Genomic DNA, 13,458 nt, shown 5'->3' on the forward strand with positions numbered 1-13,458 from the left:
ACCCAAGCATAACATAACATAATGCTAATATAACCATAACATGTTAATATAACCATAACATAATGCTATTATAACCCGTACATAACATAACATAAAATAACGCTAATATAATCATAACATAATACTAATATAACCATAACATAACACAACATAACGCTAATATAACCTGAACATAATATAACATGACATAACATAACATAAGGAAACATATCTTCCAATAATATTTTCAGACATTAATTGCTGAACCAATGCTAATATAACCAGAACATAACTTAACCTAATGCTAAAATAACCTGAACATAACATAAAATAACATAACATAACATAACATAACATAATGATAATATAACATAACATAACATAAGGAAACATATCTTTAAATCATATTTTCAGACATTAATTGCTGAACTCTTACTCATTGTGTATTTTGAGGGCAACATTCTCCGCCATTAAAACAAACTCAAGAAATAATCAGGATTTTGGAAAGCTCTTATATTTATTCAAGTTGTGGAAATACATATATATTTTCAATACTATTCAATTAACCTTCTGAGTTTTAAACATTTCTATAAAAGAACATTTCAATGCAAGCACAAAGATCCATTCAGATATTTGTGTGACAAACAGGAATTGCAGTCTTTGTTTTATGTACATTTTGTAGGTTGTAAGTCAGAATTCAATGTTTTCAAACAACAGAACCAAACCTCTTTGTTTCTCTTGCAATCTTTTTGAAATGGCAGTACATGTGAGAGACTATGGCAGAACGGTTAACGAGACAGGATAATCAAGAAAGTAAAATGACTCACATAATGTAGTATACACAAAATACACAAAATTGTAAAATGATAGAAAAAACTTAACTATTGTCATCTTCAGGGTCTTTTCAGGCAATATTGACACACCAAGCAGTGAAAAGAACTATAATTTTGCAACCCACATGGTAGGCTGGTCCAACTCTAACACAACATTGTTTTTTGTTCATATGACATGACTTGTAGGGTTTGTAAGATATAACTAAAATTGTCAGATAAATGTAGCAAAATATAAGAAGAGTTCCTGATTATAATGATTTTCATGTAAACGTAAACAATCTTAAAAAGTACAACTTCTCTACCATAACAAGTGAGGAGAAAGTCCTTTGAATTGTACTTTTACATTATCTTTCTAATTACTTACTGTTAATGTCAGTCTTTTGAAAATAGTTATTATGTAGAACACATATGCAAAATTTTACAGGTTTATTTGACAGTAAGTAAAAGCACAGGAGCGACTAATAAAATGAATCATGACTGAATTCCATTTAGCTGCTTCAGTTTCAGGGTCCTGGTATTGTTCATGCTGGTTCACTGTCAGGTCTTATTGGGACACTTCAGTAGAAAAGAGACACCATTAATGTTATTCGTAACATTTCCTTTTAGGTCTCATGATATCAGGAGTGAAAAGGCCTCTTGGACTATCTTTGTGCAGTGCTGCTGAAGCCTTGCTATGGGGTTGGGCAGGACACTACAACTAATGGTATTCTTTGACACCAGAACTGGTTGTGCTTGGTTGAGACTCTTGTACTGGGACACCCGGGTGCTCCTCATTTGTGGACAGCATTGTGAACCTTGTGGCGATGTCTTCTCTCCGAAACATTTCCTTCAGAGGGATCTCTGAATTCCAACCTTGGCTCTTGGCAAACTTGTAAACACATCCGAAGAGATCAGGAAACAGCTCCATCACTTTAACTTTGTCTTCATCATCGGCACTGCAAAGGAAAAGAATCATTACGTCGAGTGCTAGTAGACTTAATGACTCCTGCATTGTGTTTTGACTTTCATTTGTCATGCATCTTCTTTTATTGAACTGTTTGTGGTAGTAATAATAATTCAAGGGAATGTAGTTGACGGATCAGAAATCTAATTTATTACGTTTGGCTACAAATAGTTTGCCATATGACACAGAATAAGATACTAGAAATATACAATTAACAAATTAAGTAAGATTAAAAATCATTTCCTCTGGCTGCACTGTTAAATAATGCATATTGCACTGACAGGGCCATCAAAGATAAGGTCTGCATGACAGATAACATGCTCAGTTTCTGGCAGTTGGATTTAATAGCTGATTATGAAATACATTTATATATATATATATATATATATATATATATATATATATATATATATATATTTATATATATATATATATATATATATATATATATATATTAGGGGTGTGCCAAAATATCGATTCTACGATATATCGCGATATTTCGTCTTGAGGTACATTATCGATACACTGGTGCCAAATATCGATATTTTTATTTTTTTTTTACATTTTTTTTTTTTTTTTTGGCCCACCACCACAACCCCTCTTTGGAGGACAGCTTTATCTTTATTCAAACATAGGTATACAACCAAATACAATTTAAAAAATGGTTTAAGTAGCTCTGAAACCCACACATATAGATTTTTAATGACAGTTGTAGTCAGTGTCTGTGTTAAGAACAGTCACTGTGCAATATACTCTTTGTTTACTTGGCTGTCATTCATGTGAAATTGATTGACAATGTTTTGTAATTCCTGTGAAATGGATTCAGTGCAGTCAATAAATTATGAATTTCTTCAGTGACACAGATATCGTGATAATTTTTTTTGCAATATATCGATTATCGCAGAATAATGTTATCGTTATCTTGGGCAAAATATCGTGATAGTATCGTATCGCAAGGTACCTGGTGATACCCAGCCCTAATATATATATATATATATATATATATATATATATATATATATATATATATATATATATATATATATATATATATATATATATATATATATATACATATATAGTTAAATGGAGCGTTCAAGACACAATGTGAAAAGGTATGCTGCAGTGGTGCACCACATGAGAAAAATGATGTGTTTTTTGAAAATGTATGTAAACCTATTCTACTAGGACCACCAAATAAAAGTATGAATCTAAAAAATAGCACAATATGACCTCTTTAAGAATTCCATGTCTTAAAGATGTACTTTTAGCTGAGTTTCACTCACTAGTGCCAATGAAGGTTTCGGATGAAGCGCAGTAATCCCAGTATGTGTTCAGGGTAGGCTTTCTTCTTTCCATCCATCTTCTCGACCAACTCTGGTGGAAACTGTAACACCGAATATAATTAGTGATAAAGTGGAATTCAGGAATATAAAAGTTTAAGCTGTTATGTTGCAGTCACCTTCTTTTTCCACTGTCTGAAGGATCCATCCCTGGCGTATTGTTCCATTGAACTGATCAGTTCCGGGTCAGCATTTCTGCAGTTTACTGACTCCTTCCTGTTGCCAGTCTCTCTCAAGTATTCAAGTTTGCTGAAAAAGAGTTTATCTTAGAATTAGGGCTGTCAAACGTTTAATTTTTTTCATTGCGATTAATCGCATTTTGTCCCTAGTTAACTCGCGATTAATCTCAAATTAATGGCAATTTTTTGGGCATTTTTTTTTGGCACATTTCTTTCTGTTCTAAATGTACCTTAATGTATTTTGTTCATGTTCTTAATATTTTTAACAACATAAGAAAGGGCAAATATGCTTGCTTTATGAAAATGTTTATTCAACACTTAAAATCATGCACTTCAAATAAAAGGCTCAAAAAATATCCCCTCACCCTAAATGGGATCAAAACATGGTGATGTCTGCTTTTGGCAAGAGGGGGGTGGGCTCTCTGCATCTGCCGTGTGTTTTGCTTGCGAATGATATTTGAGACTCGACGTACTTCAATGGTAACTCATTTCATGTCGACAGTACATGCAGATAACTTTTGTCCTATCACCTGAACCATCTGGCAGTGTTTTGAAAGTGAATTTGCTGTTCATAAGTCCTTTCTCCATTTAGTTTCACTTTTGCTTTTCAGTCCACCATGTTTTTCCTGAACGCCAACCCTGCTTCTTCTTCTTCTGATTCCCTTTCTTATTCTTCTGCCACCCTCCGGATCAAGACTACAGGTGTCACTGACGGCCGTAAATCAAACAATGTGCGTTCCCTTTTTTTTTATACCGAGCATTAAAAAAATTAACGGCATTAAAAGAATGTGCGTTCACTTTGACAGCCCTACTTAGAACATAAGAATTACAAAATAAACGAAAATATCATATAACCTAAAGGTATTGTTCTACTGTCAAAGCTAGGGTCTACAATCCTGGAGAGCTAACAAGAGAGCTAGCAAGATTTGAAAGTGGCACCTCCTCTAAGTTCCACCCCCCCTCCCCACCCCGTCAGTGCTTCGTCCAAAGCCACTCCCCCACAAACTTGAACGCGCATCTGTTAGTGGAACTCAGCAGGGAGGAGATGCCGGAGCACAACACAGCAATTCAGCTGAATTTAGCACAGAGCAGACAGGAAATCAAGCACCGAAATAACAAATCACATCTGGTTACTTTTCAAAATAAAACACTCCGTGTTGACACCAGCACACATCGTGAGGCCAGCTGTCTACTGTACTGCGTCGTTGCGGTCTCAAACCGCAACCGGTGGGGACTGCTTGACGGTGGAGCAAAACCAGATCGGAGCTGCAATGCAGCGGACCGTATCCAGTGGAAACTGGGCCAACTCATTAGACATTCTCATGGCTAAAAACAACACACAAAGAAGCTAACGTTAGCATTGGGCTAATACGCGCTACAAACATAGCCAAGTTGGCAAACCTCACATATTTCATGAAAATAACAAATCCCCCTAAAACAAACAAATAATTACCTGTCCAACAGAAAGAGAGCAACCTCTGCATCACTTTTCAAGCCCTTCACATGCCCCAGTTGTCTCCACCGCTCAAACCCCACACCGATGTTGACTTGGTCCGACTTCTTTCTTTATCCAGAGCCTTTTTCATCACAGCCTTTTCTACCTCAGGCTTTCTTTTCCTTGCCTTTTTAGCGGGGTGAGCTGTTACAAGTAACGCTGGCTGCATTTTCTCTGCAATTGTAACCAAATGAACGTTTTCTCCTGCAACTCCGTATTTCTGCAGAGGAGTGTGCTGAATATTTCCGGCATCAGTGTAACGTGTGCACGCGCGGAGGAGGGAGGGACAGAACGTGACATGAAGGCATCTGACCAATCCGTGCTATCCGGCCTGGATAGCACGGATTGGTCAGCTTTTTCTCAGTCCTACAGCTGCCACAGAGGTCCGATTATTTTCGTTCCTTTTTCTGAATACATAATGTATTGACTACTCTCATGTTAGCAGGATCATTTCACGCAGTATAACAAAATGTGTTTCTGAACAACATTACAGAACCTTGCTTTAAGTAACCTCAAAAACTCAAAAAATTCAGCCTTGCAACATAGCCTTACTCAACAGTATGTCATTCCATTCTTCTCGATAATGACACTAATCATCTATCACTGTTGTTTATTTAATATAACACATAATATATGATATATATTATAATAATCATAACATATATATAATATAAAATGTGTAATTGGAGTAACAGGTAGAAAGCAACTACACCAGCAGTACAGTTTTCCTGCAATGTCACTAATTGAAAGTCTAATAAGGTCCTAACAAGGTGATAATTAGCAACATATTACTCTGTAATAAAGTGAAACTACATTAAATAAAGCCCAATAAACGCACCATCCTCTGAGCGCTGTTCTCCGTCTGATCATTATTAATATGGAACTACATCATCAATTACAGCCTGTGTTGTCTAATTGAGCCATTGTAGTTCTGTGGTGGAAGCATTAAGTGTGGTGTCTTCAGTATTACTTGGTAGTGAGGGGGTGTCTAATCAATATGTTATGGATCTGATATGGTATTGTATTTGATTTCTTATTGCATGATCTTGTATGCAATAGTATATTTCCTATTTGGTTTCCAATTACAATATAATTCAGCATAGTAGTCTAAGTATTTACATTGTAGGTCTAATAATACATTCTATGCGATTCGTAACTATAACCTGATTTAGGTGTATGGTTTATTATTAGGGTAGAACTTAATTATGCTTATTTTCTAGTTTTTGTCTAATTTGTTATAAAATTCAACTTGTAACATCATATTAGTTGGGTAGGCTATAACTGTCTGTGTTTACTGTCTAATAAATATCATATTATTCCTACTTTTATTTAATTTGACAAAAAGTACGGCTTAGTATTTCTTATTAGTGTGCTTTAATATAAAGTGCACCTTTTTCCTTCCTACCTTTCAGGTTTCCAGAAGAAGGGATGACTCAAACATTCTTCCACTGTAGGTCTGCTCTCTGGTTCTTTACTGATCATCCACTCGATGAGGTCCTTTGCCACTAAATCTTCAGCATGGTCCAACGTGTAGAAACCTTTATGAATGTTGTACTCACATTCAAAGTTTTCCCCAAAAGGATGGTGTCCTCCAGAGAGGATGTAATATATCAGCATTCCTGCCACCTTGAGAATTAAGAGAACAGTTTTGCAATACAGGAAGTATTTTCTTCAAGTCATCAATTGAGTTTACATAGCAGTAAAACTGACCTGTATATCAGTGCTCCGCTTGTATCTTATGGCAGCTTTATCTGTTAAAGTCTCCCTGGCCATCCAGCATCTTGTTCCTGCTCTGCCTGTACAATAAGTTGTTTGGCCTTTGAGTAACCGTCTACTGATGCCAAAATCTGCTAATCTCGCCCTCCCGGTAACATCTACAGAACAAATCACAGAAAAGGTATAATAATTATATATTTTGAATACTGTTGCTGAATTTCTGATTTAATTTCTTCAGTACTTGCACAACTTTTCCTTACCAATCAAAACATTCTGTGGTTTGAGATCACGGTGGAGAATTGGAGGTTTTTCACAGTGAAGCACTTTTAAACTCTCCAGAACCTGATAGACAAGTGTCTCTTTCAGCAGACCACCATCATTGTTTCTGATGCATTCTTCCAGGGTGTATTCACAAAGCTGAAGACCAAGATATCCAAAGTTCTCATCCTCTGCAAAGTCAACGTATCGTACAATAGATTGATGATCAAGTCCTGGAAGTCGTAGAAATCCCTCCTCATTTCTCAGCATTTGATAGTGGCTTTTTTTCATTCTCTTAATAGCAACCTCAGTGCCATCATCTCTCAGCCCCAAGAAGACGTCAGTACCTTCACTGCCCTCTGCTATTTGGAACTTTTCATCTTTCACATAAATCATGCTCCCAACTCTGGTTACTCTGCTTCCATCAGTGCTAACCAGCTTCTCTAATTTTTCTCTCCACCTCTTGCTGATTTGTAGCCATGTGTGTGTATCTGATGACGCAGTGGTGTTGGAGTGGAGTGGCTGAACATTTGAAGTTGACTCCACAACAGGAATTGATATTGGATCAGTTGCATCACTCAAACACTTGTCATTTGAGTCTTCTTCTTTGTCTGTTTTTTCATTCTTCTTGTTCTTCTTTTTCTTCTTCTTGTTCTTCTTTTTCCCCGGCCCAGGTGAGGCTGTACAGTCCTCACATTCCACGTTTGGTTTGCTAAAATAATTGTTCAGTCTTCTGAGAACTTCTTTCAGCTTGTCATTGTTGGTTATTTCTACAGACGTCAGTATGTCCTCAGGCACTGCAGTTATCCCCACTGATGTAAAGATGTTACCCACATGTTCAACTGAAAGTAAGTTTGCAAATACACCATATGTGAAGACTCTGATCTCTGAGTGGTGATGGTCCTTTACAAAAGGAGCAACTGTTTGGCATAATTTCCTAACAAAGTTCAGATCCCAGCCATCTTTGCCTTTTGTTTTCTGTGTTATCACATACAGTGTTTGCAGAACACCTTCACATACATCAGGTCTCTCTTTTAAACAAAGTTGGTCCAGTAGTTTGGGGACTAAAGCTTGTGCTTGGTCATTTGGTATTTCCTCCAGAGTACACAGAACTGCATATAAAGTAATAATTGCCTGATGTACAGATTCCTTGGGAAAGTTTGGAAAGCGTCTGACTGCTCCTTCAATGTAGGTGTTCAGATTTCCAGTGTCCTTCAGCCATTTGATGCTTCCCTGGTGGTATTTTTCAACATTTCGCCCAGTTACAGTAAAAAGACCTTCAATAATGGTCAGATGGGTCCGAGGATCCTCCAAGAGCATGTAACTGTCAAAAGTTTTGAACACTTGTTCAGGTGTTTTACTTTGCACAGCAATTCCCATATCCAGGAAATATCTGATTTCAGAGCATAATTTATCTCCTTTCGATGCAAAGTTGTGAATCATCTGACTTAGTTTTTCATTGTGAGTCACATGTTGAGGATCAATGGCAGATATGGGTGTCACCACTGCACCAGCAGACATGAGCACTTTCACAACATCCTCTCTGTCATTGATGGCAGCAGTGTGCAGTGGTGTGTGAAGCTGTAGATTACATACATTTGGATTAGCTCTTGCTTCAAGCAGTTTTTCTGCAAAATCAAGTGGTGCTTTGTGTAGTGAGACATAATGTAGAGGTGTCAAGCCTAGTGCTGAAGCATTGTTTGGGTTTGCACCCTGCTGCAAAAGGAAAGTAAAAATATTCCTGTTGTGAGTTACAACAGCAGCAGTCAGTGGAGTTATGCTGTCTTTACACTTTGTGCATGAGTAAATGTCATTAATGTTGTTCTCCTTTAATAACTGTTTTAACCTCTTGAGGTTACTGTCAATTACACACTGTATTATACGATGTGTTTCTGTTGGGGGTGCTGGCAGTTGGAGCTGTCCGATGATATTCATTTCTTTTCCTCAGCGTAACTGAAAAAGAAAAGGTTAGAATATTAATGTTACATGATCAATGAATCATATCATATTCATAATAAGTTATAATTAAAAAGAATATATTTAGGTGGGGCACAAATCCATCAGAAGACATTCCCTGTAACTACATATAAGTACCAGAAGTAATACAAAATAATTTCTACAACTTGAAAACTCATCTAACTACTACACTTGTCCTAACTACTAGAATTGCTGACAGCATTAACTACGTGTTTGTTACACAGAGTGCAACACTTTTCCCTCACTGACATTTAGAATTTAAACTTCCTCCTTCAGGTCTGCAACAGGAATTAAACTTTGAATAAGCAGAGCTGTGGACTTTTCATTAATAGACTTTGGTGGTCGCAGGTTCAAGGTGAAATATTGTGTTTTCATGTAAACTTTCATTCTGATGACATCAAATAACCACAAGAGTGGAAACTGAAGGAGAGTAGGTCTACATGACTGTGCTTCTTTAAGGTAAGAACACTGATTATTTTAATTTAATTTGAAGGTGAGTGTTAAGGGAAATGTACAAAAATGAACTTACAATGTTGAAGTAAGCTGTCCACGGTAGTATGAAGCCTATCGATCAAAACTTAACATGCTGTGCTTTATCTGTAGTTCTTCCTGCCTCTGACTCTCTCTGTCACTGACAGGAAAATACCTGTCTGATGATGGGTTGGGTCTCCACAGGATGTGGGAGGACTTTCCCCTTTTACTCTTTTTTTCCCCTTAACATTAATTTGTGACTGTTCAGTCATCATCGTCTACATGCATTGTATCCAGCCTTAAAAAATACCATCAGGCATTATTCTGGATTAAAGAATGGGGCAGGTAAAAAAGTAATTGAACCTCTCTGTGCAGTAACAGTTAATATTTTGCTTAAATGACACTAGAGCTGAAACCATGTCAGATATATGGTGGTAAAGCACAAAGATATTTGTAGCAATGACACAGATACAACATTATCTATGAGAAAGATTAAAATAGGCCTGTTAAGGAAACTAGAACATATTTTAATTAGGGTTTGGGCATTGATAATACAGATGATTAGATTTTATTACTGTTTGCTTTGTAATACTATCATTCTTACATAAAGAACAATAACCTATTTCATCACAATCTGTTATCATTTAAATGTCTACGAATGGGAGAAATAGCATACGTACATATTTGGAATAATTCAGTTTTATTTCCCTGACATCTAAACTCCACCCTTGCCTGAGCTTTATAGATAACAAAGAAGCTGATGACAAGAAGAGAAAGAAGTTACTCTGACAAAGGTTCAAAGTTCAAAAGTTAAGCTCCTCCTCCTGCTGTGACGCTCTGATGGCCGAACACACAATGTGGATATGAAGCCTGCTGACTTCAAATGGGATCAGTTGTCTTATACTGAAGCATGGAATATCATTATACGAAGACATATTATGTAACTCTAACTGTAATGTAGACCTGTTCTTGTGGTTATAGTGTATAAAGTAGTATTGTGTGTATGTTGGCAGTTGATTTTCAAAAAGTGAACTGCTGAACAACATCATCAAGCTTCCTGGGATCAAAGTAGATGTGAGCACTGAGACTGAACCACATCTGTAAAGTTGCTCTTAGAAAAACAAAATAAGGAGCTGAAAGACATTAAAATGTTTCAGCCTTTCATAATAAACTGGAAACAGACTTATGGGATTATTGTTGGCATTGCTGTTGCAAAGACAGCTGACTTACTCTCTGATTTCCTCAGAGTTTTATCTAATGACAACTCTGGACAAAATGTGAGTTTATTCATTCATTTCATCCATAATGGAGTCGTGAAAACCAGATAGAAATTGCACCAGACTGCCAGAGCGACTGTCAGTCAGCCTCCATTCTTCCAGGAAATGTGTTGTCTGGTGGCAGATAAACTAGCATGGTGACAGTGAGATTTATACAGAGCCAATCTAAAGACCAATGGTGTCATTGTTGTAGAGCAGGGCTGCCCGATGTGTGGCCAACGGGCCAAAGTTGGCCAAGATTAAGGCTTCTCTTTTACACAGATTTTTTCTAGCAAAACACATATAATCACAATATTATTTGAAGGTGAGTGTTAAGAGAAATGTAGGAAACTTAACTTACAATGTTGAAGTAAGGTGTCCACCGGAGTATGAATTCTACCGATCAAAACTTAAATGCTGTGCTTTATCTGTAGTTCTTCCTGCCTCTAACTCTCTCTGTCATGGACAGGTAAATACTTGTTTGATGATGGGTTGGGCTTCTACAGGATGTGGGAGGACTTTCCCCTTCTACTCTTTATTTCCTGAACATTAAACTGTGACTGTTCAGTCATCATAGTCTGCATACATCTACAAAGAATGGGGAATGGGGCAGGTAAAAAGCAATTGAACCTCTCTGTACATTAATATTTGGCTTAAAATACACTAGAGCTGAAACCATGTCAGATATATGGTGGTAAAGCACAAAGATACTTGTAGCAATGACACATATATTTCCATATGTAGGATAGTATGTGGTCCTGACATGGGCAGCACCATAAATAAATATAACGTAGGAGACACTGCTCACACGCTACTTTGATATATATATGATTATTAATCACTGGCAATTAATATTACACTCGTTAAAGGAGGCACCACCTCCGTGTTTAGTTATTGGAATAATCCGGAGGACATTATTCCAAACACCTAACTGTACAAGTTGGCTTGGACAGTTAGAGTCCATTCAAAATCAATTTATTCAGTCTCAATATTCTGAAGTAGTGAATTCTTTGCACGTATCCATCGGTTCTCCACATTATAATTAAGTTCCAGACAAAGACAAACGATTATATGTTTATTGACTAAATAATTTGTGTAAAATAAAAGACATGACAATTTTAGACGAACAACAGATAACAGAAAATGTAAAGACTGTAATTAGGAAAGTAATAAAGTCGTGTGACCGTCGGTAGATGGTAAAGTTAAAGGGTCGGGTTATATATATATTAAATATTACGGGAGTAATTCTTAATACTATGAGACCCTAATCTTAATTCTCTTAAGTTCATAAGATAGTCAAGTCAAGTCAAATTTATTTATATAGCACATTTCACACGGCAAGCGTAAACTCAATGTGCTTCAAGAAATTAAAACAAAGATACATTGTAGAACATAAAATAGCATATAGGATAAAAAAGATAAAATAAAATAAAATAGAATAAAAACATTTAGGACATTATACAATCACACAAGAATGTATTTTTATCATCATTTAAAAAAGGGAGATGATAATAAAAAATTCTTAAAACAAACGAGACAGAAATAAAATACACTCTTTAAACTTAACTAAAAGCTTGCGAAAAAAGATATGTTTTTAGTTTACTTTTAAAAGAAGACACTGTTGTAGCAGACAGTATTTCATGTGGAAGAGAATTCCAGAGAGTGGGACCATAGCGGCTGAAAGCGCCATGAGCTGATTCGAAGTTGATTCTGGGTGTAGTGAGGAGCTCTTTATCTGATGATCTGAGGGATCTCCCTGGTGTGTATTTGGTGAGCATGTCAGCAACGTAAGAGGGAGCCAAGCCATTACAACATTTAAAAACAATAAGAAGTATTTTAAAATCAATTCTTTATTTTACTGGGAGCCAATGAAGAGATGATAAAATAGGAGTGATGTGCTCAAACCTTTTGGTTTTTGTTAGTACTCTGGCTGCAGCATTTTGAATACGCTGGAGTTTATGTAAATTCTGCTTTTTCAGTCCAGTTAAAAGAGCATTGCAGTAGTCCAGTCTACTGGAAATAAAGGCATGAACCAGCATTTCAGAGTCTGACTGAGACAGGAAACATCTAACTTTTGATATGTTTCTAAGATGATAAAAAGCAGTCTTAGAAATATTAGAGATATGCCTTTGGAAGGTGAGATCAGCATCTAAAATCACACCCAAGTTATTGACATGCTCACATGGTTTTACAGACAGGGGAGTTAACAAGGATTGAATATTTTGCCTCAGAGCCTTAGGACCTACCAAAAGAATCTCTGTTTTGTCCTCATTAAGTTGTAAAAAATGTTTGACCATCCAGCATCTGATGTCTGTGATGCACTGGATGAGATCATTTATTGGGTTTAGATTATTGATAGAAACAGAAATGTATAACTGTGTGTCGTCGGCATATGATTGATATGAAATATTATGTTGCTGTATGATGGACCCAAGTGGAAGCATGTACAAGTTGAACAACAAAGGACCGCGAATTGACCCCTGAGGGACTCCATATGAAATGCCAACCTCATCAGATTCATAATTACCAATGGACACAGAGAAAGATCTTCCAGTAAGATATGAAGAAAACCAGTGAAGAACTGTGCCTTTAAGGCCCAGACAGTGTTCAAGGCGCTGAAGAAGAATTTCATGATTGACAGTATCAAATGCTGCACTGAGGTCAAGAAGAACTAGAATAGAAACTTCATGATTGTCTGTACTAATTTTAAGATCATTAACAACTCTGATCAGGGCAGTTTCGGTACTGTGGTTAACTCTAAAACCGGACTGGTAAACATCAAACAAATTGTGGTTTGACAGATACCTATATAATTGTTGGTGAACAACTGTTTCAAGAATTTTCCCCAGAAATGGAAGGTTTGATATTGGTCTGTAATTTTTGAATACAAGTGGATCAAGATTACCCTTTTTTAACAGTGGTTTTACAATAGCATGTTTGAGACATGAGGGGAAGATTCCAGAATGTAGGGAGGTGTTTACAATCTCAAGGACATCCTCTATCAAACA

The 13,458-nt window shown here is 36.5% G+C and overlaps 1 protein-coding gene across 1 annotated transcript; it reads right to left on the reverse strand.

The window, feature by feature from the left end:
- Positions 1-1,509: 1,509 nt before the first annotated feature.
- LOC115589452 (serine/threonine-protein kinase/endoribonuclease IRE1-like) lies at positions 1,510-7,142 on the reverse strand. Its single transcript, XM_030430292.1, has 4 exons — positions 6,749-7,142; positions 6,483-6,646; positions 6,178-6,398; positions 1,510-1,747 (listed from the first exon to the last, which is right to left on the reverse strand). The coding sequence occupies exons 1-4, from the start codon at positions 7,140-7,142 to the stop codon at positions 1,510-1,512; spliced, it is 1,017 nt and encodes a 338-aa protein (XP_030286152.1).
- Between the last annotated feature and the right edge of the window lie 6,316 nt (positions 7,143-13,458).

This window comes from Sparus aurata, chromosome 10 (assembly GCF_900880675.1).
Source record: "Sparus aurata chromosome 10, fSpaAur1.1, whole genome shotgun sequence".
Taxonomy (NCBI): Eukaryota; Metazoa; Chordata; class Actinopteri; order Spariformes; family Sparidae; genus Sparus; species Sparus aurata.